This window comes from Mercenaria mercenaria, unplaced genomic scaffold (assembly GCF_021730395.1).
Source record: "Mercenaria mercenaria strain notata unplaced genomic scaffold, MADL_Memer_1 contig_4678, whole genome shotgun sequence".
Classification (NCBI taxonomy): domain Eukaryota; kingdom Metazoa; phylum Mollusca; class Bivalvia; order Venerida; family Veneridae; genus Mercenaria; species Mercenaria mercenaria.
In genome coordinates, this window is record NW_026462924.1 from 22,225 (window position 1) to 47,302 (window position 25,078).

A 25,078-nucleotide genomic window follows, 5' to 3' on the forward strand; every position below is an offset into this window, starting at 1 on the left:
TATATATATATATATATATATATATACACTCAAATCTCTGTTTTCATGTCTCACAAATCAGTAGTGACATTTTAGTCTTTTTAACTGATTGGGACCAGAGAAGCTATATTTTCTCTCTCTGAAAGTCAACTGGATCTTGAGGATACATTGAATATATATAGAGATAATTTATATATATATATATATATATATATATATATATATATATATATATATATATGTATATATATATATATATATGTATGTATATATATATATATAGAGAGAGAGAGAGAGAGAGAGAGAGAGAGAGAATATTAAAGGTTACTCCTGATAAAATTCTGATTCCACCATGAAAAAAAATAATAGATAATACCAAATTAATTAAGTGCAAAAGACAATTACCCAACCTTAAACGTATTCTTGTTAAATCAGAATTTAATGAAAATGTCACCCCACCTTCAGTTAAAAAATGTAATGAGCCACGTTGTGGGTTATGTAAACACATTGTAGAAGGTTCTACTTTAAAATTAAATAATATAATTTTTCATATAAAAGAAAACATGGATTGTACTGTTCAAAATGTTCTGTATGTTTTGATTTGCAATGGATGCAAAGAGTTTTATATTGGTCAAACATGTGACAAATTAAGAAACAGAAGGACAGTTCATGATCAGCAAATAAGAGACCCATCAACAAGACAATTGCCTGTTAGTGAACATTTAGATCTATGCTCTAAAATGGACCCACAGTATTTAATTTTTCCTTTTTATAAATTTCATAATAATAATGTTTCAGCTAGGTTGTCTAAGGAACGTTACTTTTTTGATATATTTAAGCCAAAACTAAACAAATATTGATGACGTCATAAAATAACGTTGCGTACACATGTGTACACATGTGACGTTGCGTAGCAACTACACATTTTTTGTCTGCCCTAATGATTATGATATGAAAGTAAGTAGACAGAAATACAGATAGAGAAAACCCATTCGATGTTTTTCTTTTTTATTTATATATATATCAAACATTTAAAGGCAGACACGCCCTGACCCACTAACACGAGGGATTACCCCCTTCCGTACCTAACCCCACTCGGCTCGCCGATGCCGTTCCCCGCACCCCAACGAAATATTTCTGGAACTGGGTCGGTAATACATACACTTCGTATTCTTAAAGCGATAACTGACATCTGACATATTATTGTACTGTTTTGTAATCTCAAATCTCCTAATGCACCTTTAATCAATATAAATAAATTTCGAATAGACAGAAAGATTGTGACAGGATGGACGTACCGGGGACAATAACTACTAGAACAAATCAACACCCATTACAATATTTTCAAATTTATTTACAAAAAATGATTATTTACAATGAATAAATGAAAAGGGAGAGAAAAAATCTTATTGTAATAAAGAAAGAAAAAAATCTGAGCTCAGTATTTCTTTTTAACAAGTATAAAGTCTTAACACTGACAGTTCCACAACACAGATGTTTCCGTTAACTTTGAACTTTACGTAGCACCAAAAGAAACAACATATCTTCAAGTCAAGTCCCTCTAAACCGTGAATACATTGATTCCGTTTTGGCTCCCTATGATGGTAGGTGATTGTATCCCTGAGCTGACTTCAGTGGATCGCAAAAATCATCGTCTTTGAAGTTATCGGCACAACCATGGGACGAACGCTCTGCGCTGGGAAAATCACATCCAGGCGAGTGAAGACAAGTGAATCTCGGGTATTGTACTTCCGGGTCGTGACATCATCACCAGGTAAAAGCCGTCTGGTGGAAGAAGCTAAAATATATAACATATGGTAAGCACCACAGCAAACAAATAAGGGCATAAAACTGCTCCTTTGGGTACACCATACCTCTGTAGGCTCCCATAAATAATACGTGCTACTTATACAAAATATATGTGCTACTAAGTTCATACGTCACGTGATTAAAATACGTCACTTATTACTTCCATTATTTCTAAAATTAATTACTTAAAAGTCTAAGGTTAAAATATGGAAAAGATATGAAAAGTTTATGATGAAAAATTATTGATACGAAAATGATAAATTGCAGCTATTATTTAGAACTACAAAATAACACAATCCAATGCAATTTAAACGTTATACAATAGCTGGTATCAATATAATATCAAATGCCATACAACAAAACGGACACTGTTAAGATGTGCTATAGACTGGCACACAATAATTTCAAATTACAATAACATATTACATACATGGTTCTATACTTGCCACATAGATTTAACATTACAATGCAATGCAGTATCGGCGTTCCATAATTAACAACGAAATGTTTGTCATATGTTTATGACAAAGAGTACTTTACAATTTTCATGTTATACAAATTTCAGTACAAATCTTATAGCTTATATAAACGAAACAGTTTAGATTCCTCTTTAGAAATAATTTACAAAAGTCTGAAAAATTTAATAAATAATCCTGACATACCGAAACTAGCCAAAATCACATGCCGAAATGTAAATGTTGCAAAATCCTGTAGAATGAACAAAAATTTACTAAATAAAAATCGTAATTCAAAAATTATACAAAATTCTAACAAATAAACTTTTTACCTCGATCGAGCATAAATTTCTACCAAGAAAACTCAATTTGACGTAAATTCGTCTAATGTCGAGAGTGGTGTGCTCTAGGCATATCTAAACCAGTTTATTTGTAGGGTAATGTCCCGCCAAATACTAAATGTCATGAGACTCACGGCTTATGCGTGTACTCTGACTATGTGCATTTCCACGAGAATCACGATGTAGCCGGGAAATCTGACTACTTTGGCGCGGATTTGAATAGCAATTTAAAGGCCCGTTATAGTGGTTTTGGGGATAAAATCATGAATTACTGAAGTTTATAGAATATCAACTTTCTTATTTCTGAACCTAATCTAATAAAATTTACATGGAAATTTAAGTTATGAAATACAGAAAAACATGAGAGGTATTTTATGCGTAAAATCTGACATTTACCTCAATAACTCAAAAATTTACAAAAAGATGATGCAATACCTGTATTTAAACTACAAATACAATGAGGCCCGTATGTCCGTTTGTGACAAAGATGCTTCTAAAACCCTTTGCCACTGGCTTCAGAATAACTCCACATTTTATAAGAGATGTCTGAAAAGAATGTGTCGTGTTTTCGTGTTGTCGTGTCGGCGGACCGAAAACACGACAACATGAAAACTCGACAAATACCTGATTTGTCGAGTTTTTCGTGCCAGCGGGGCGAAAACACGACAACAGTAAAACTCGACAAATAATGTATTTGTCGTGTTTTCGTGTTGTCGTGTCGGCGGGACGAAAACACGACAACACGAAAACACGACAAATACCTACTTTGTCGAGTTTTCGTGTTTTCGTATCGGCGAGGCGAGAACACGACAACACGAAAACTCGACAAATAATGTATTTGTCGTGTTTTCGTGTCGGCAGGGCGAAAACACGACAAATAAAGGGCGCCGACACGACATATTTATATCCGCCAACACGAAAACTCGACAGATAAATCTGTCGTGTCGGCGCCCTTTAAACGTCGAGTTTTCGCGTAAAATTTGTCGTGTTTTCGTGTTGTCGCCCCGCTGACACGACAACTCGAAAACTCGACAATAAAGTTTTTGTCGAGTTTTTGTATTGTCGTGTTTTCGCCCCGCCAACACAAAAACACGAAATGGCAGAAATCATCCACCATAGGATACAGAGGCAACATGCATGTCAAATCTTTAGCAATTTCGTTATAATTATTTACAGCTTCAAGGAGGTTTGCAAAGGAAGGTAAATGGAGGATCTAATATCTTGATGCTTGATCTCCCTATTAAGTATAAAGGCTTTCCTTTATTTCTTTTTAAACCTAAAAAATACCATAAATGATATTATCCATGTAAAAAAACTAAAAAGGTAGTACTATGTAAGTTTAACCATCAAAATGTGTTAATTTTATTAATTTAAATTGTGACTTTAAAATGTCAGGATATCTCAGTTGAGAAGAAAAAATCCCTTTTATTTTGTGTTACATTTTCAAATGTTCCATTTCATTAAATTTGGTCAAAATTTCATCCTTGCAAATAACTTGATATTATTGAAGACATCTGTAATATTTGCCACATATGTAAAATGCATTTCATAGAAACTGTTGCAATTACATATTATGTGTTATTGAATACTGTTTTCGGTGTCGGTTTAATGTCGCACCGTCACAAATGTAGAGATGGTGCCGATTGAAATTCCCAAGAAGGTTGTTTTCAGGTGAGGCAAAAACTAATTTTTAGTGTTTAAGTGTTTCCCGCCTTTTCTAAATCAAACATAAAATACCGAATAATGATCAATTTCGGAAAAAAAGTAAACAACACAGAACATCCATACTAGCAATGCTGATTGGTATCTGGATGTGCTACATGCTTGACTATTGAAAAGACCCTTGTTACTTAAAAAAAATTTACGGCTTTTTTTCCAATTAGCGGATTAATTCGGCATTTTCTATCTATCTCATTATTCGGTATTTTATTTCTTCATGTTTCACCCCTTTCTCAATGGCTAATTGACCACAGATTTGGAGAGAATGTGCGCGGGGAAAAGCTGAACGTTATTTGGCAAAGACAAAAATAGGCATTTTCGTTATTCGGGATTTTCGATCGACACCGTCGAATGGAGACTTCATAGCTCTGACGGTGGACTCTGGAAGACCCCAGGTGCACGTACATTATTTCATCAAAGGCAGGCACCTGGGTAGAACCACCTTCCGTAACCCACAAGAAGAATTCAACGCCCTGAGTGAGACACAACCCACGTTTGTAAGGGACAAGTGAGTTGAGTCAGCAACATTAACTATTCGGCCACGGAGGCTCCTACTGAATATCCAGCTGGTTTTGTTCTTTTGTAGAGTTATATAACAATTTTAAATTGGACTACTTTCTAGAGTTTATTAACATTGATTCTGTCGTAAATCCCGATTCCTGGGGGTACTGGGGTTGAATGTTTAGGGTACCCGTTCTCACTGGCTTAATTATTTCAAGGAAAAGCCAAGTTTCCTTTTAAAACTTCTTTCTTTGTTGTTTCCAGATTATTATAACGCTTAGTGCTGCAATAATAGTTTTAATTTTGATCACACAACATAGATTATAAATAAGTAAATTCAACACATATATAAAATTAGATTAATTGTAAGACACAAGAATAAGTCTAGTTTTATAAATCTATTGAAATCTAAAGTCCATTCATAATAACGTATTCACAACTACAAAGATCTAATATGTCTATTAATAGACTTCTACAATTAAAACATAAACAAATTCTGCAATATACTTAATGGTGTAAGTATGCTTCAAATAAAATAAACACAGGTTTCAGTGAATAAAATCTAGCATTAAACTTTAAAGTTCTAATTTATTTCTCCAATAAAAATAATGTCCAGAGTTCCTGAATTTGGCTCTGAATTTCCTTAAAAAATTCAATCCAAGAAGGAGTGTTAAGTCCAAAAGTGTAAACTAGAAGAGCAAAGAAAAAACTGACAACTCCATAAATTTAGAGTAGAACTAAAACATACTGCAATCAGACTGGTCAATGTCATTTTCACAGATATGCAAAACTTTTCTCATCAAATGCAAGACATAAAATAAATGTCATAATAAAGGCATATATCATATTTTACAAGTCGTCTTAAAAATCTTCAAAATTTAACAAAACTAAAAAAAATCACCTTTGTCATAATAATAAAATTTCAGTCATACAAATATCTTTGAATATGTTTGATAAATCATTTTCATTGGTTAGTTCTTGCTACCCAAGAGATTGACAAGCAAACTGTAAATAAAAGAATACTTTTCAAGCATATCTCTAAAACTACACCTTGCCATGTCCTCAAACAACTTAGTAAAAATATAAGTTATATATTCAAAATATATTGATGTTAGAAACATTATGGTAAGTATAAAATATGTGTTTAGAAACATGTATTTGTTTTAAAATGCTAGGCTTCATATTTTTAAGCTCCTTAATAATCATGTTTAAAATTTATAACTGGTTTTACTTAGCATAAAAAATGGATTCTTGTATTAGCCCTTTGTAAATATAATCTGAACATGCTGCTATTATTGTTTTGTGGATAACTGATTGTATTTAATTATAATTTTGATCAAAAACAATTGGACTATATGCTAATGGATAAATCTATAGTTAGAAAATATAGTGTTGAACAGCTGGTGAGATTTCGCTCAACATTGCCTGACTCGATAATTGACAAAGAAGTGTTGATTAGATTAAAGGAACTGGGATTGCTGGTGTATAAAGAAAAAGGAGCAGGTAACTCCAGGCTAATGGACACAAATAATGGCATTCATTGGGATAATCTTATAAGAATAAAGTTAGATTCAACAATAGCTTTGAATGAAAACCGTAAAAGTAAACTAAATATTACAATTGTAAATACAAGATAATTACGTGGAAAGTCTGCACAATTATTGCAACATACTTTAGAACATTGACCTTTGTGTTATCAGTAAAAACATGGCTTAAGGACTGATGGTGAGGACTGATGATGATGTTGTAAGGGTCCCTCGTCCCAATCGAAATGTTGGTGGGTTAGCCTTGAAATACAGAAGTAATTTCAAAAAGTCAAGAACTTCGTCAAGTTATTATCAATCTTTTGAATATTCAGAATGGAAAATCAAATGCAAAATATTTGTTGTTTTTTTCTAATCGTTGGTATATATCGCCCTCCATACTCTGAAAGAAACCCAGTAATGCAAGCAATGTTTATGACTGAGTTCAGAGAGTATCTAGATCAGCTATTATTATGCTCAGAACCTGTTTTGGTACTGGGCGATTTCAATTTAAATCTAGACAACAAATCTGACTGTTACACCAAACAATTAACACAGTTATTACAGACTTTTGATGTTATGCAGAATGTTAAGAATCAAGCTAATACCAGTGGAATTATTCTTGATGGGATCATTTCTCGTAAAAAAGGCAAATTCTTAGATGTCTGAACCTCTGACTGACTGTTTCATATCTGTTGCTATATTGAACAGTCTCGACCAGCATTAACGGTACAGACTGTCAGGAACCAAAACTGGAAGTCGATCTAAAATGATTCTTTTCGGAGTGAAGCTGAATTCATTATCAAATGATACTTCTAATATGAAAGATTTGGTAACAATCTTCAGTAAAACGACCTCTGAAATAGTTGACAAACATACTCTACCCTCAAAGAAAGAACTACTATTGTACGGCCAAATATACTATGGTATACTGAGTCAATGCATGGTGTCGCCCAAGGCTCTTGTGCAGATCCTTTGATATTTACAATGTACATTGCTGCCCTGAACAAAGTTGTTCGAAAGTATTCTGCAGAACTATATAAATATGCTGACGATCATAAACTCGCTTTCGGAATCCAAGCTGGCAACATGCAAGATTAGTCAAATGTTTTAAACCATGTTCGTAGCTGTCTGGATGGCATAATTACGTGGATGACGAAATTCAAACTGAAGATGAATAATTCAAAGTAGAAATTATTATCTATGGAACTAAGAATCAGTTAGCTAAAGTTAACATCACAAGTGTAAATGTTGATGGTTATGCAGTGAAATGCGTTGATCATGTTAGAGATCTTGGTGTGTATATGGAAAATACTCTGAATTGTGACTGACATATTAGAAAGAAATGTCATATTTCATATGGTTTGCTGAAGAATCTGACAGTAATTTGAAAACACATGTCACAAAAATCAACAGAAATTCTAGGGCATGGTTCAGAATTTCTCATATTGATATTTGCAATGGTCTTTTTATCGACATACCAGCATAACAGATTGAAAAACTTTAAAAGTCCAAAATTATGCTGCACGAGTTGTGACCAATGCTTCATTTAATGAACCAATTACTAACATCTGGTAACAACTACATTGGCTCCCTGTAAAGGCAACAGTGATGTTCAAAATTTTAGTGTTAATGTTCCGAGTCATTGAAGGCACTGCTCCATCTTATCTTAGTGAACTTCTTCATCCTGTTCAAGATACTACATACAAAACAAGAGCATCAAATGAATTAAGTTTTGCTATACCAAAAACAAGAAAAAAGTTTGCAGATAGATCATTGCGTGTAATAGGTCCAAAAGGGTGGAATTTCCTTTCAAGAGACTTAAAAGGAATCAAAAGTGAAAATAAGTTCAGATGTAAACTTAAAACACACCTTTTTTGAAACCTTTTTCAAGTGACTTTACATATAAATAGCAGGACAATAATGTCACATTGTCAGAATTCTAAAGTGTAACTTGTAATTGTTATATGATTATGACAAAGTCTTCTTTGGAATATGACAATCTAGTGATATGTAAATCCTGTAAAAAAAATTGTATTTGATATTTGTAATTAATTTTTCTTAAATTCTTAAATTACTTAATATTTTTAAGTTTTACATTTTAAGGTTATTGAAAAGCGCAAAAGAATTTTTTTTATACTTTTTATGCTATGTAAATATATTTGTATTTGTATAACAACAGCTGTGCTACGGATTGGAAAAAATTGCAATAATGTTTGCCTATAACTTTATCAAAAGAGTTCCGATAAACTTAAAACTTCTGCAACAGTTGCGTAATGAGATGTTCTTTAAGCCAAGGTCTGTTTAACAATGCAAAAGAGTGAATTCGCTAACATAATTACTAAAAGTAAAATATCACCTTGCCTAAACCCAGGTTTTACCACACTTTCATATTCATTCTGAAATCGAGTTTTTAAATGCAGAAAAACATGTTTTCCTCTTTCCGAAAACAAAATCAAAAAGATAATACATCATGCAATTGATTTCAACAAAAATCTTTAAGTACCGTGTGGCCGCTGTAAAAAAGTCTCCCCTTACTTTAGTGATTCAGGATAATATATTGTCTGGTCCTTCGGGATCATAAGAGTGCATTCATTGGTATATGATGGAATTCCGCTAAAGCTGGTGCTAGGGGACGTGAGAGGTGTTTCACATTTTATTAACTCTCATGAACAGACTCTATCAAACCGAGTCTACTATTTTCTTCTTTGTTGCATTCTATGCTTCCAAATTATCATTTTACAGACTTTATCAAAAGAAAAGTTTTATTACAATCTTGGTTAAGTTATCCCAGATAACATACACTAAAGTCTTGTAGCTAATGTACTCTCAATAAAGAGGTAAGTACGTATCGCCCGTTAACGTAGAACCGTTTATTGATTCAGTAGTGTTCTATTGTATCTTTTAGGACCATGATATTATCTAACTTTCCTGATAATCGAGTTTCCTCTCAATTAGGTTTCAAAGGCCGTAAATGGTAATTCAAATTCAATGAAAATGTAAGTACAGACTGTATAAAATCAAGTCTGCTCTTACTATGAGTTTGAGTTCTATGCTTCAAAAAGACATTTTCGCAGGTAACTAACTTATTTGAATACATTGCTTAATACATTGCGTAAGCCAAAATTCATTTCATGAAAGTCCTTGTCATATTATAATCATGTCAAGAAGTGCTAACATAGTAGGATGACATGCTTAGCGACAACAAACAAAATTTGATAGTTACACTGTCCATGTCAACTACCGTATAGCGGGTTATTTCTGCGGTCAAAATATTCTGCGTTTTGGCCCCAAAAATTGTGAAATAAATTTTTGCGTGTTTAATTTCTGCGTTTTCACATAAAAAGGAGAGAAATTTCTGCATTTTTGATGCCAAAGAAGAGGTAATTCCTCGCATGATCGAGCGTTGTGAGAATGATAGCGTATGAGAACAATAAACTAAATTACCGGTAACTGTTGTAAAATAACTTTGCATTTAATGAATACATTGTAGGATATAAAAACATGTAAATTGAAAAACTATAAGGCCAACAACAATTGCACAAACAACAACTGCAAACTACAGTATATCGGCATAATAGTTACACTTATATAAATGTTACTAAAGTATAGTTCGGAAGATCTTCAAAAGGGATCAATAAAAACAACACAAGTGAAATTCATTCACAGAAGAAAAGTGTTTTCTGAGGGATTAACGGTTAGGACTTTGATTGACTATCACACCTAATTATATCATTATCGGTAATTGTCAGATGGCGACGGTAATTTCCATGTATTAGACCATGCCATTGTGAACTTCGGATTACCTAGAGAAACATAGCGTAAAACAGCGTTGGTGAAAAAAAATGCAGATTCTTTTGCGTTTTAAAATTTTGCTTGATGAATATTCTGCTGGAAATATTTTTTTGCGATTCTACCGAGAGACCGCAGAAACGCAAAAATATTTTCCCCATAGAAATAACCCGCTATACGGTACTTCACATAATCTCAGGAAATATATACTGGTGTGCTTTTTCATTCCAAATTTACACGAACGTCCATAAGTCTCTGGTATGTGTCAAATTAGAATGAAATGGCTAGAAGTCTATCTTAAAATGTTCAAGATGCGAGGAATCTAAATATAACATGTCAACTGAAGAATGAAGGTTTTAGATGTTAGACACAATCACATCCAAAAACCACTCTCATGGAAACCAGTTGTTAACATGTACAAATGAACATTGAAGGAAACACAACACAACAGCTTACAATAGTAGCGCTCTTTATATTATGACCAAACCCTTTAATGATGTGTGCGTTTACGTATCAATATTCATTGTTTTCTGACATTTCCTGCAACCCAAGCCCCAGCACCTCCAGCTAAACCACCAACACACTCGCCAACAAATCCTCCGGCTTTTAAGGCTTGTTCTCCATCTTGTTTTCCAATTTCAACAGCTTCGTCAAGTGTCGCTACTTTCCTCCCTTCAATGATTTTTCTTTGTTCAACAGTTACTGTATCTTTATTTTTTTTAATTATTCTCATTATTTCTTCAAGTTTTATCACATTCAGATGTTTCCTATTGAACTCTTCCATATCCTTTTCAATCGCTTCAATCTGCCATTTCATGCTCTGCTTAAGTTCGTCACAATCCTCATAGGTAGAGTGAAATCGGCTGTTGTGAAACTTCATACCTGAAATCTTAAGGTAGAAAAAAAAACTTCAAACAAATACCTTATTACCAATGAGAATGATATCTGTGAGAAAATATAAATTATGAACCAATATTGAAGATATATTTATAAAATTATGGATATTATTATCTTCGTTTGCTTGAAAAGATGATTAACAATTAAGAGGTTTATTTAAATGAAATTTGTGGTCAAAACCTTGCATATAGCGTTTTGTACTTTTGGACGACCTTTCAACCCAGGTGATTCTAAAAGCTCCTCCAAGACAGATAGGTATGACCGTTTTGTTTCTGTAGAAATTTCGTTGGAACTGTTGTGCATCAACATGTTTCTGTAGGCAATTACCTGAAAAAGTGAAAAATGAAAGTTTATTATCACTGTCAACGAGGAAACCCTCCTTTGTATGCCAAATAATGGAGCCAAGTCTAGCAAATTAGCGCAAAAGTTTGATTGGTTAGAGTCTTTACAGATGTACAAAATATTTTGTTTGCAAAATATCATAAACTTTACATGAAAGCTAGTTTTAAAACTGACCGTTAAATGTTTTATTGTTCATTTTATTTTAGCAGACTTGCAGTATCGCCATGTATTGTACATATTTGTAACGTATAAGTATTATCTGTTATCTTTAAAGAAAAAAAAAACGTCCCACCTTTTCAATATTTTTCACAGGGGCAAAAAGTCGACAGCGTTGTACTATTCTGCACAATAATTTCAAATCACAGTCTTCAATCTGTTGTGTATCTTTCCCTGCATGGCGTGAATTCATCTTTAATAAAATCCACCACAGCTTACTTCTACCTACGTTCTCAGGTGTTTCCAATAGTACTGAGCTTTCTGGGGATCCCAACAAGTCGTCCTGAATCCGTTTATATAAACTTGCACATGGAATGCAGCTACACTTCAATTTTTCCATCATTAACGCTTTTCCGTCCCTATTTGGGAAGTATCTCCTGTTGTGTTCTATGAAATCCACTATATGATTTTTTTCATCAGTTGCTAAACCCCGAACATATCTATCAGCAATTTCTTCCATGTATTCATACAAGGCTTCTTTTGTCAGGTTCAAAGCGATAATGCTAGCAGACCAATTAAAGAACTTTTCATGGTCCCGTACGAATAAAAATCGATGCGATGACATTGCTTCAGCACTTACCTGTAATACAATTCGAAATTTCTACAGCATGTGCAACAAGTATTTATTTTTTTGTGGGGAGACATATTTAAAAGGGGAAGATGATTTATTTGCGTCTATTCTTTATTTAATGGAAAAAACAAGAGGGCAATAATGGCCTGATGGCCCTATATCGCCCACCTGAGTTAAGATGCTTGCTTGAGCAGTTAAAATTGCCTACTAAATGAATACAGATTTTTTTCTGTTGTTGTTGCTGTTTTGGGGGTTTTTTTTGGAGGGGGATCCGGAGGGCGCTTGAGGTGGGGTAAGACTTTAGACATTGGGGAATTGATGTGATATGACAATATGAAACATAAATATCTTTAAAGTTTCCACTACATAAATAAGGGGTAAAGTGGCCACACACCCTGGTGGCAATGCTTTTTGGTGAAAAAGAATAATTTCTTTAATCTTCGTATAAGGTCACCCAAGAAATATTTGTGTAATGTTATTTTAAAATTGGGCCTACTGTTTCTGACACGAGTATTTTTTAAGTTCCCAATTTATACATACAGGGAAAAATGCCGTCGCCCACCAGCTAGAGGCCATGTTCTGACGGAACAAAATAATAGGAACTATCTTGTTAGAGGGTCACACAAGGACCATTTGTGTGAAATTATTTCAAAATCCGGCCTGCATTTTCATACAAAACATTTTTTAGGTTTTCACTTTATACATATAGGGTAAGTGACCACGCCCATTTTATTTTACAAATCTTAATAATTTAACAAATCTTTGAAGATGGCCACACAAGGTCTATTTGTGTGAAACTATCAAAACATCTGGCAAGCATTTTCCTACAAGAAGTTCCCGCCATAATTTATAAAGTGAATAGTGAATAAAAGGAGCACACCCTTTGGCGGTCATGTTTTTATAGGAATTGGAATTACTTGACCAATCCTGGTAATGCATCACACAAAAACCATTTGTGAGAAATTATTGAAAATCAGGCCAGCAGTTTCGTACAAGAAGATTTTTAAAGTTTCAATTTTAAACATATAGGGAAAATAGACCACGTCCTTTTTGTCGAACCCGCTTGCTGAAGCGAAGACGTAATCGTCCAATAGCTGTTCGGTGTATGTGTGTGCGTCCGTGCGTCCGTGCGACCGTCCGTGCGTGGGTCCGTCATGATTTGTTTTTCCGGACCATAACCTTGACATGCATCAAGCCAAGATCAAGGTCACAGTTAGGGGTCAAACATGTTGCCCTCGGGCATCTAATTTGAGGAATCGGAATAATTTAAACAATCTTAGTAGAAGATCACACAAGGACCATTTTTGTGAATTTATTTCAAATTCGAACCAGAACTTTCATGCAAATAGATTATTAAAGATTCCACTATAAACATATTGGGAAAAGAGACCACGCCCCCAGGTGGTCATGCTTTTCGACGAAACGTAAAAATTTGAACAATCTTAGCAGAGGATTACATAAGGAACATTTGTGTAAAATTATTTCAGAATTGGACCAGCAGTTTCATACAAGAAGATTTTTAAAGTTTCAACTATATACAGAAGAGTAACCACGACCCCTGGCTGCCATGTTTTTAACGAATCATATAATAACTTGAAAAATCATTTACATAGAGTTACATAGGGATCATTTTTGTGACATTATTTTGAAAATGGACAAGCGGTTTAAAAAGAAGATGCTGTTAGAAGTATTTTTTCTATTTTAGTTCCTGCGGTACCTATGTGCAACCATGCAGAATTGTGAAGGAAGACTACTCAAGAAACATTCAGGCAAAGTTTTATCAACTTCCATTCACTGGTTTCAGAGGAGCTGTTGTTTGAAGATAAGTCTATAAAACCATGTGTTCCCCATCCCGGGCGGGGCCAGTTTTAACCCTAGTGGGGGATATTTAAACTATCTTGGAAAAAAGATACGATGCTACATACCACATATCAAAGCACTAGGCCATCTGGTTTTGTACAAGAAGTCATTCAAAGATTTTCCCGATATAAGTCTATATAAACCTTGTGACACCCAGGGCAGAGCCATATTTGAGGCAGGGCCATGTTTGACCCTAATGATATAATTTGAAGATTTTATGGTAGAGATCCACTAGATGATACTACAAACCAAATATCAATACCCAACTTCATGTGAAGGCTCTTTTGTTTTGGACAAGAATATTTTTCAAAGTTTTTCTCTTTATAAGTCTATATAAACCTTTCGACTACCAGGGTGGAGCCATATTTGACCTTAGGAGCAATTATTTAAACAATTTGAGTAAAGAACGACTAGAATATGCCACAAACAACAAATCAAAGCACTTGGTTCTGTGTTTTGGACCAGAATATTTTTTTACAGTTTTGCCATTCGGTTGCGAGAAAGAAAAAGAGTTCAATTTTTTAACAATATTTGTAGAAGACTACCAAAGGAACATCCCTGTGAAGGCTCATAAATTGACTTGATAATGCATCACATAAGCATAGATAGTGCTTGACTCCCGTTTCATTCTACCATTGCTATAATTATAATTAAATTGCCGTCATTTAAAGCTGCTGAGTTAATTGCAGTGATAGCTGGATTCTAGCATCGCAAATTATGTTATATACAATAGTAACATATTATTTTATATACAATAGTAAAAGGGAACCAACTATTTGTTGTGGCAAGTACTCGTTGTAAAATGAATGCTTTGTACGAATGTGGACCAATCAGAAACAAGTTCTATAAATAGTACCAATCATAGTGCTCTTTTGCTAGGGTATAATAAGTAGACAGATGACAGTAAATAAATTCTGTATCAGACATATCGAAGATTTAAATAATAGTTTATCCCTGTACCCTCATGAGAAAGTTATTGCAACTACGCCGTCAGGCCGGATAAATTATTTAAGAGAGGATATTTCACCTTCAAAGACAATGGAAGAGTTTAGGAATAATTTGTAACTAGGTTTTTAGCTATAGGGCCAGCGAGCTTTACCTTAACGGTAGCGGAGTTTAAACTGATTATCATTAGTTGAATGTTGTTAGTTAGAAACATTGAGTAATTTGCGTGATCCCTGAAATTATTTAGCTTATATTTTAAATCATTTAGGCGAGTTAGCCGGAGAAACATTTATATAAGTATGAGATATATATTGGTCTGAACAGCTCTACGTTTTAACAAAACATTCTACATAGTTTGTCATCTAGTCTAAGACATAGATACCTTCGCGATTGAACCCATTTCATTGCTAAAGATACTGAAGGCGTAGGCAGTTCCCTAAGTAATATAACTCGTATCTTAACAATATTGATCTCGCTTCGTGCTTTGGTTAGTCGTTTTGTACCAGTTGAAAAATAGTTTCGGGGGACTTTATGATTGTGATTTTCCGTCCCTCCGCAATTTCGTGTCCGTTCTATTACTCTTCATTCATCAAGGGATATTACTTTGCAAACATGTTCCCCATGATGAGACGACATGTCATGCGCAAAACAGGGACCCCTAGATTAAAGGTCAAAGTCATACTTAAAAGATCAATAGGGTTTTAATACTGTCCGGTCTATAACTTTATCATGCAAAACATGATTTAAGTATTAAATAGGATTAAATAGTCTCCTGTACGAGACGACGTGTCATGCGTAAAACCCGGATATTTAGCTCAAAGTTTATAGACCTTGAGCTGGCAATAACCCCCCCCCCCCCCCCTTCTAGGGATATTTCTACGCTATGATTTTCTTAAAGTGTATAATATGAGCTATCATTTCAGAAATTCTGGTTTACTAGCTACACAATATGTCATTATATAAAATAGAGAAAAGTGGAAACTTCACAGGTCGCTCAACACGACAAAAACGAAGACAGAATATACAAATTTACATTTTGCAGGTAAAATTGACACTTATAGGCATGTGCTTTACGTTATCAAATGTACGTTACCAAAACTTGTAACGAAAATAGAAAATATAACTATGTGATTATATATTATATTTGAAGTGTCTATGTCAAAAGTGTTGTGAAAAGAGGTTGTGGTTATAACAGATGTGAGTTGACGTAATTATATCAGTTGTAAGATCTTCTAATTATTATGAAAAAAAAATAGGCGGTAATGTATAGTAAAGAAGATGAAATAATATAATGTTGACAATATGAGTCTCAAATTTATAATAATTACTTTTTTTTTTAAATGTCGAAAAATATTTGGGATATTGTAAAATATTTTGTTTAAGCGGATACGTAACATGTACAAATTACATAAATGTGTACTATATATTTTAAAACATATAAATATATTACAAAATATAAATCTATGTAACGAAAATTTCTAATTACATAAATAATATATAGTTTTCTTCAAACTGAATTTACAATCAAGATTAACAAAAAATCATTTTCATGTGAAATGAAACTGATTTACTTGAGTGGAAAATTAAATAAAATGAAATAAATAAATTACAAATGTGTGAAATGACTTGCAGAGAGTGAGTGCTCAGACTTGCTTCATATATATGGCACGTTCGAATTATTCAATCAATGATAATGCAAAATGTTAAAAACGTCAGTAGATACAAGTAATGAAGTTTGCCAGAAATATATTTTAGTGACGTGTGACTCGGCTGTTGCTAAGAAGGCATATTCTTTGGTTCTGTAGTCTAGAGATGGAGTTGGTAACATAATTGTTAGAATGGGTGTGTTTCACACAATCTGCTCTATATTTGGGCCTCTAAGAAAATTAATGAAGGGCAATGGTCTTACAGAACTTGTAATAGAATCAGGAATTTGTTCTAGTGGTTCACTTGATAAAGTATTACCAGGTACACGCTACAACCATACCCTAAATGTACACAGGACTGTAAAGGAAGCTCTTGAGCATTTGCTTCTATACAAGTTTGAAGAGACAAAACCCCGCAATGAAAGCATTTCAGAAGAAACTATTACAGAAATGAACTGAAAGTCCATGCATAGGTGTTTGAAATAATAACTCTCCTGACTTCGAAGAATATTTCAATAGATATGGGCAGTTCAAATCAGAAATCAGAAAGGGTGAAAGTGGCAAAACTGCTTAATTTTGGTTAATGTATGTAAACATAATTCACTTGATGTTGTTGCTCATCAAAGCAACACAGATTTATGCTTCTGTTTTACATACAGCATTTCTGTAAAAACTGTGCTCTTTTCGCATTTGATCGCAATATTGATGCCCGCTACCTCCTCGTTTACCTGTTGACATTGATGAAAATTGATCTAGAAACAGAATGATTTCAGTGTATCTAGGTCTTCTGTACCAGCATTGAGAAATACTGTAGATATCACTACAGAGCAGACAAATAACAGACATGCAAAAATCTGATGTTGGCACACTTGTTTTCAGTAAAAACTATGCTGCATATGTCCACTGGTGCATGACACGTCATTACAGAGCCAGGTATGTTGAAGCAACACTTCAGAATGCAGAAATACACAGTGAAGATATGCCCCAACACAAAGAAGTATCACCTACTCAAATACGCAGGAGTGAAGAAGAAGTTAATGGGGTTATGATGGCATAAAAGCCTTCACGAACCCACTCCAGGCTTAAAAAATACCCAGCAAAGATGAAAATTACTGTGTGTCGTCTGGTATTCCTGTGAAATCAGAAGTCGCTCATGACCTTAAGGCAACTGAAATAGGTGAAAAAACAATGGACGGATTACCAAAAGAAGATTGACTGAAAAATCAGTTCCTTTTCAAGACCCCATTAAGAGAAGATTAAGAGAGGAAAACTCAAAACATTTGCAACAGCTGAAGTTAAAATACTCAAAACAAAATACTACAGATAAGAGCAGAACGTAACGTGTATGAACAGTTGGTACTTTTGGCTGTTCAGCACAACATAAATCTAGAATTGACACTTTCTTTTCCTCTAGGACCTATCCCGTGCCCATTATAGCCACTGCGACTGCAATGCCAATGAAAACAGACAAGTCAAAACTACTTCAATATGTAAAGGCTGCAGCCGTCCGAAAAAGATGACATTGTTTTGTTGATTGACAGTAACGACCTGCTGCATAGCTTAGTAAGTAACCATCCCTGCAACATTCCAAGATGTAACCGAAGTCAACTACCTAAGACAGCTTGTGTTTTTTTTCTCACTATTTGACATGAATGCTTTTCAGTCACATGGTACTTTGATTTTCACTCCTGACATGTTGGAGAAGATCTACGTCTTTCCACGATGCTATGATTTGATCAACTGAGGACTGTAAGTGTCAGTTACAAAACACAGTTGATCAATCTAATTTTTGAATAATGAAAATGAGATTCCTATGCACCAAAGATGAAGAAGAAGACGTCTGTATTTTGTCAATGGTGAAAAGTCACAAGTGAAGATGGGAACAAAGTTCAAGCTCGACCCTATATACCGTACCACTGTTTCTATACAAAGGAAGAAACAGACGCAAGAATAAATATTCATTGCATGCATATCAGTACTACTAGCACTATACGAAAGGTGAAAATCGAAGTTAGATCCCCAGATACAGACGCGTTTGTGTTATTAGGGATATCTTCAAAAATACGAAATACTTTTTTACACTGGAACAGGCAATAAGAGACACCATTTAAATGCTCACAGCATCTTTATAAGCAAAAGAGAAAGAATCTGCCCTTTTTTTCCTGCAATACACTGTCTGACTGGTTGACACAACCAGTGCTTTTGTTCGCACAGGGATAGTAACACCGCTCAAATTAGCAGAGAAAAACCAGGTGTATGTTGCAACATTAGCAGAAGTAGTTCACATCACTGATCTGATAACCTCTTAAAGGCATCGAAAATATTGTCTGTGCAATCTATGGAGTGAAGAATACATTAACATCAACAAACTTATAATTTGACAGGTTTCTTGCAAAGTATCAAGTAGGTGCTGGCAATGTCCCGAGCAAATAAAATGGCATTGACATGAGTCTATTTCCACTGGGCCAATTGTCACTCAAAATGCACATAACACGTGTGAAATATCAATTTCCCAATTACACCAAAAGTAGATGAAAGTGGATAGAAATTTGGATCAGAAAATCTGTTTGAATATGACTGGAGTTCCGATAATATAGTGCTTCAAGAACTAGCATAAATTATTTGTGACACATCAGTAACATGTGACTCCAATGACTGATGATGACTATGAAGAAGTAGAGATGATCAATATGATTGACACCAAATACGAAACAGACAGTGATTATGATAACTTAGGTGACTGAATCCCGCAACTAAATTGTTTCCCAATTTAGATTTGTGTGAATTTATTTGGTTCAACAGATAAGCGGTTGTGTGCATGTATTTTTCAGTAACTAAAATAAACATTCAGTAACATATCGTAACGTAGGTTACAATGTCAGTGTTGTGCTATATGCATTTCTATATCAAACTAGTTCGATCTTGATAAGATGCTCGCATTATTTAAGTTTGAACATCATTTTAAGGATTACATAAACAATCTATTGACTGAGAAATGAAAATATTATATCGTGAATTTTAGTAACGTATATAATTGTAACGTACTTGTTCTTAAAACGGCCGAGCGATAAATACTTAAATACTAATGTAATGTGTATCTGAAAATACTATAATTTAGACATATCTGATATTTTCTGACAATTAAACTTATTGAATTAACTGATATGAGAATTTTTATAAAACATATGGTAACGTAAATTACAATACGAATTGATCGATTGAGAGAACAAAACTTAGCGGGAACATTGACAACAGCATATTCTGCATATTACTAAACCCACTTACTAATGATTGTGGTTGTTTTTACCATATAAATCACCACATTCCAGTTTTATCATTTATTAAATAATTGTTGAGGTAACGTAAATAACAGGCTGTAACTCATAGAGAACCCGCTGGCAAGATGGCAGAATTCAGAAATATGATCTACATACAAGGGGCTTCAAAACTAATGGGGTCTACAAAAATCCCTAGAGGGGCGGAGGGTTTCACCTTCCAGCTCTAGGCCTATTAAGTCAAACCTGAAGGTCGGTCATCGACCGACGTGTTTTTTTTTCTCTTTTAAGTTCAGTACTACTTTAAGGGATTTTAATATTACTCGGGGCGTTGAATTCTTCATGTGAGGAAGGCATCCACCTGGCTTACGAAAGGTCAGTGGTTCTACCCTGATGAAATAATGCAAGAGGGGTACCTGGGGTCTTCCGCCACCATCAAAGTTGGAAAGTCTCCATATGACCTTTAATTGTGTATGTGCGACGTTAATCCCAACAAAAACAAAAACAAAACAAAACTTGGCACAAATGTACCCCATTACAAGACAACATGTCAAACACAACAACCAGACCCCAAGCTCAAAGGCCAAGGTCACACTTGCAGGTCAGAGGTCGAAATGTTTTTTTCTTGATGGTAAATAACTCTGTATTCAATTAAAGAATTTTTATTTTACTTGGCACATATGTTTCCCATGATGAGACAACGTGTCTTACGCAACACCATTACCCCTTACTAAATAGATAAATGTCAACGTCGGTTAAGGAAGGTTAATAGGTTTTTTTTCCCTTTTTATTCATAACATTGTCATCCATTAAAGGATATTAATATAACTTGGCAAAAATGTTTTCCATAATGAGACAATGTATCATATGCAATACCTAGACGCCTAGTTTAAAGGCCAAGACCACACTTTAAGTTAAACGTCAACATTGATCTTTTTTGTATAGTCCGTAAAATGCTTTGATATATAATGCGTCACATGAACCAAGTTAAACAAATTTGTTGGTGTATTTTCTTCCGAATTACTTTCCTGTAATATGATAATTTCTTACATTTTCCTCATATTTTCCCACCAATTTCAAAATGAAATGTCATCAAAATTGAAATGAAATTATAGATTTTTTATATTTATGTTGCCTTATAACTTATTGTATATATGGTAAATATATTTATACATCGTTAACATATCACCTCATTATGTAATACTAAGGTAGATAAAACAATTTGCTTCATTCACCTATTATATATTCTGGAGCTTTAAAAAGGATTTCTGCACAGTGATGTTTCAGGCATGAATCCAGTTTACACAAAACATAAAACTGTTCAAATGACCAATTTCGCAGGTTTAATGCAATTATTAAACATTTATTATAGGCTATTTCAATGTAAATGAGCTTAGCGTTATTTTTTTTCTAAGAACACATCGTTAAGCCGTTAATCTGTCTAACACGAATCATACGCGCACCGATTTAATATATAAGTGACACACCACTAAATAGTATTACCTATATATTCTATATAAAACTGACAATTTTTAAAGAGCTACCAAACATAGCTAGACCCATTTCGGAGAACAAATCCTTACCTAATTGTAAAGAGTTATGATAAAACTGATATAAAATGAAGAGAAAAGTAGGGGTCATTCAACTTCTAAAAGATATTTCTCTTGTCATATTTGCTTACTGTAAAATAACATCAAAATCACTCTGTTGTGACCAGGAAGTACTACGCATACTACAAATGAGTTTCACTTCACCAAATACAACCTCCTCTCCCATTTTTCTACCAAAATGTCAAAAATACATCCTAAATGGAATTTAAACAGAAATCAGCTTTAATTTAGACTTCTGTGGTCATGCCAAGTAAAAAATTACCAATTACGCGACTCGACCAGATGTCTCCCACCTGGTTCCTTTACTATTGTTAGACCTATAATATATACTAGTATCGTAAAATTATAAAATGACTTCGCACGCTCGCTTAGATTTTCTTAAATTTTAATAGAAAAGTCACAAACTAGTTTCGTCGTGAATGGCTCATCAGTGTGTCTAAAGATATAATAACTTCATCCCAAATAGCTACAGGAAGTAAAAGTGAATTCAATACCGCCTGCGGCCGGAAAAAGAAATGAATCCCGATATATAGAGTATATTTTTACATAAGTGTCTTAACAGTAAAATGCGAGATTCTGTCGAGCGGTATAACAATTTTATTCAACGAGTTTCATAAAATTAATGTGGAAAGTCAAATGTTATATCATTTTGATCTCTTTTTAGGTTTTGCTCTCGTCATATCAAAATTTTTACTTTCTTCAACTATTGTAAACATGTCAAACTGACCAACGTCTCCTATACTTTAAACGACGTCGACGTCAAAACTTTATAACACTAGTGTATCATCAATTTTATGTAATGGCTTTATTTCACTCCCACGACGTCAAACATGTGATAAGCACTAGTATGATTTCAGAGATTTTTTCATCCAGTTGGCTTCAATTTATTTAATTCGCTCAACTGGTATATGGTTCCAGTTCGGGAGGACATGAGTTTATAATTCGTTATTGAGATTAAACTTGGCATATATGTAGATGGCGATGTACAGAGCGCTTAAATCGGCTCTGTAGCTCAAAGGTCAAGTCACAAATTGAGTTTAAAGGTCAGAACTGTCTATAATATTTTGTGTGCTGGGCATAACTAAATAACCATGTAAGGTACTGACTTCCAATATGGCATGTAGATAGGTTGCGATCGCTCGATGTGCAGAGCTCTTTTGGCTCTCTTGTACAGCAAATGTCTATATGACTAATTTACTATATTCCCATTTTATAAAATGAAAACGACCAGTTTATCAGCTAGAGTAAGAAAAGAAAAGTACTTTATTGACTGTTTTAAACCAAAATTAAACATGCGGAACAATTCACATGATACGGATTGATAAATAACGTCATAACACCATTAACTCCCCTGTTTGCCGTCAAAATTACGTCCCTTGTTTCCTTGCTGTCAATGTCAGAACTATTGAATCGATTCCCTTTCTTTTATTTAAGAAATGAAATGAGTTTATTCGGTGTTCATGCGAAATGAACGACTGAATAGGATCGGCAAATCCATGGCTTGCTATTCATGTTTAATTTGCCGATCATACTTTGTCGTTCATTTCGCATGAACACCGAAAAAATATTTTCATTTCTTATATTTACATTATATTCTCTATCCGTTTGTAAACTATATAATATTACGAATTGCATATAATTTGTAGCATTTAACATTAAAATCAGCTTCCCGGGCATTCTGTTCACCAGACTGGACAACTGAGACGTCGTCTAAGAAATGTTTTCACTGACTACACGCGGACGTCGTCAAAACAGCGATCGGTTATCAATATGCAGCGGTGACGTAACTTTCGCGCCTTTCCTTTTGCTGTTCATACGAAATGAACGTCAAACATTTCAATGGAAAAGAATAGGGTGAATGTAAATATTATTATTTAACAGCTGATTAAAGTCGTACATTTTGATTTGTGGATGAAAAATTCCACAGGTTTTCGAATTGAATAGATAATATTACCTTTAGGGGTGTGCAGGTGCTCTGAGGCGTATTGTTAGACAGTATGATCCGTTGCAAGACTCCTGTGGGGGAAAAAACACCATCAACCTGAATATCCTCGGTAGTGAAACTGCTGCAGACTTCGACTAGGTTATATAGCAGTAATTTTGTCAAAATGTACTTCCGTGGCGACAAAAGTCCCTAATAAATAGATCCAAATTTTCCCATTTTTTCGCGTATTTGCGAGTAAACCGGAGGCCAAGTGGGCACTTTTTCACTTTTGGAATGTATTTTACATCAGATAAGACACTTTTAATGTTTAATTTCACATGTTTACTGGCTGTTTACTTAAAAACGAAAGTATGATGTTTATTCTGCGGCAATATTAGGGAACCCGACTTCAGAGGATTACATTTCATTGTATACAATTCAACACCCCTTTTCCTTTCCGTTTTCTTGAAGTAAATATATGAGTATTTTGTGTAAAATAGGTCTACAATGGAGTAAAAATCTAAAACGTGTTTCAAGTATATCAAAACTGATTTGAAGTACAAATGTAGCTTAAACTTATATAAAACAAAGAACATTTTTTGTATTTGTATATAGCTACAATATACTACAAACCTGCTAACTCTGACAGATCACGTTGAAGTTTGTTTCATTGAGATAAGATATTCCAACATTTATTCAGCAGTTTAATTAAAATCAGGGAATTACAATTGTAAGAAATTGATAACATTTTTTTCAGATGGTGCAAACCTATTGTCAGCCTTGAATGGTGGTTAATTTAGATCTATTCCTATCTCAAATATAAGGGTAATAACATAGGGGAGACCACCGGGGATAGTTGTTACATGGGGTAAGTTAGTGTAGTGATAACGCATCATATAAAGTCATAGATTATGCGTATATGTTAGTTTTCAAAGTCGCTATATTTTACGGACGAGTTTTTGAATTTGGTAACAGTAACTTGGAAAATAGATCAAAATGCGAGATTTTCAGCCATGTAAGTAAATCTTGAGTTTTCCATACATTTGCGGTTTATGCGCACACTTGAAATGTATGTTAGATTGTATGACATTTGTTTGACTTAACAGTAAATTGTGCTAAAAACCAGAACATCTCTGAAGGTTAAATGCTTTCCTTGAGTTGTCCACCTTAGATGTTGTCACGTGTGGTAGAGCCGGGCATATTGTTACATTGAGCAGGGGTACATTGTTACAGTGTACCAACTTTCTCCGTTCGCTTTTTCTTAAGTTTATGATAGCAAATCGGTAGACAATAATTTATTAATCTGGTGAAAAAAAGTGAAAGTATGTCCCGATCCTATACAGTAACATGATGCCGGCCTTATTTGTTATAAATGCTTATTTTGCTAAAAAGCATCTGTGTTTTAATTTTAAAAGATAATGACATTAAGTTTTTAACATTTCGCAACCTCTTTCAAACACATTGAATTAAATTTAGTAGCATAAGTTTCTGCCAGATCTTACCTCAGATTTTTTGCGATGTCATCCACCCGAAAGATACAACAAACGTTTTAATTCGGCACAAACTGCTATCTATTAAAATAAATAATTACTTCCTTTCTGTTTTGTTAGATGAGAAATTGCAAGTGCAAAACGAAACACTACATATAATCTTATCTGTTGTAGGATGGACTA

The 25,078-nt window shown here is 34.0% G+C and overlaps 1 protein-coding gene across 4 annotated transcripts in view; it reads right to left on the minus strand.

The window, feature by feature from the left end:
• Positions 1–5,187: 5,187 nt before the first annotated feature.
• The window catches only part of LOC128554057 (uncharacterized), a 32,276-nt gene continuing 12,385 nt past the window's right edge, over positions 5,188–25,078 (minus strand). The window contains exons 2-4 of one of the 4 annotated variants that reach the window (XR_008369508.1): positions 11,651–12,154; positions 11,229–11,343; positions 5,188–11,008 (exon numbers count right to left, since the gene is read on the minus strand). Coding sequence is in view for 3 of the 4 variants with exons in the window: in XM_053535270.1 (XP_053391245.1) it covers positions 10,640–11,008; positions 11,197–11,343; positions 11,651–12,139 (1,005 nt within the window). In the remaining variant the exon portion in view is untranslated. Of the gene's footprint in view, positions 11,009–11,196; positions 11,344–11,650; positions 12,155–25,078 lie in introns of all 4 variants that reach the window. The other 3 variants (XM_053535271.1, XM_053535270.1, XM_053535272.1) reach the window with 3 other exon arrangements.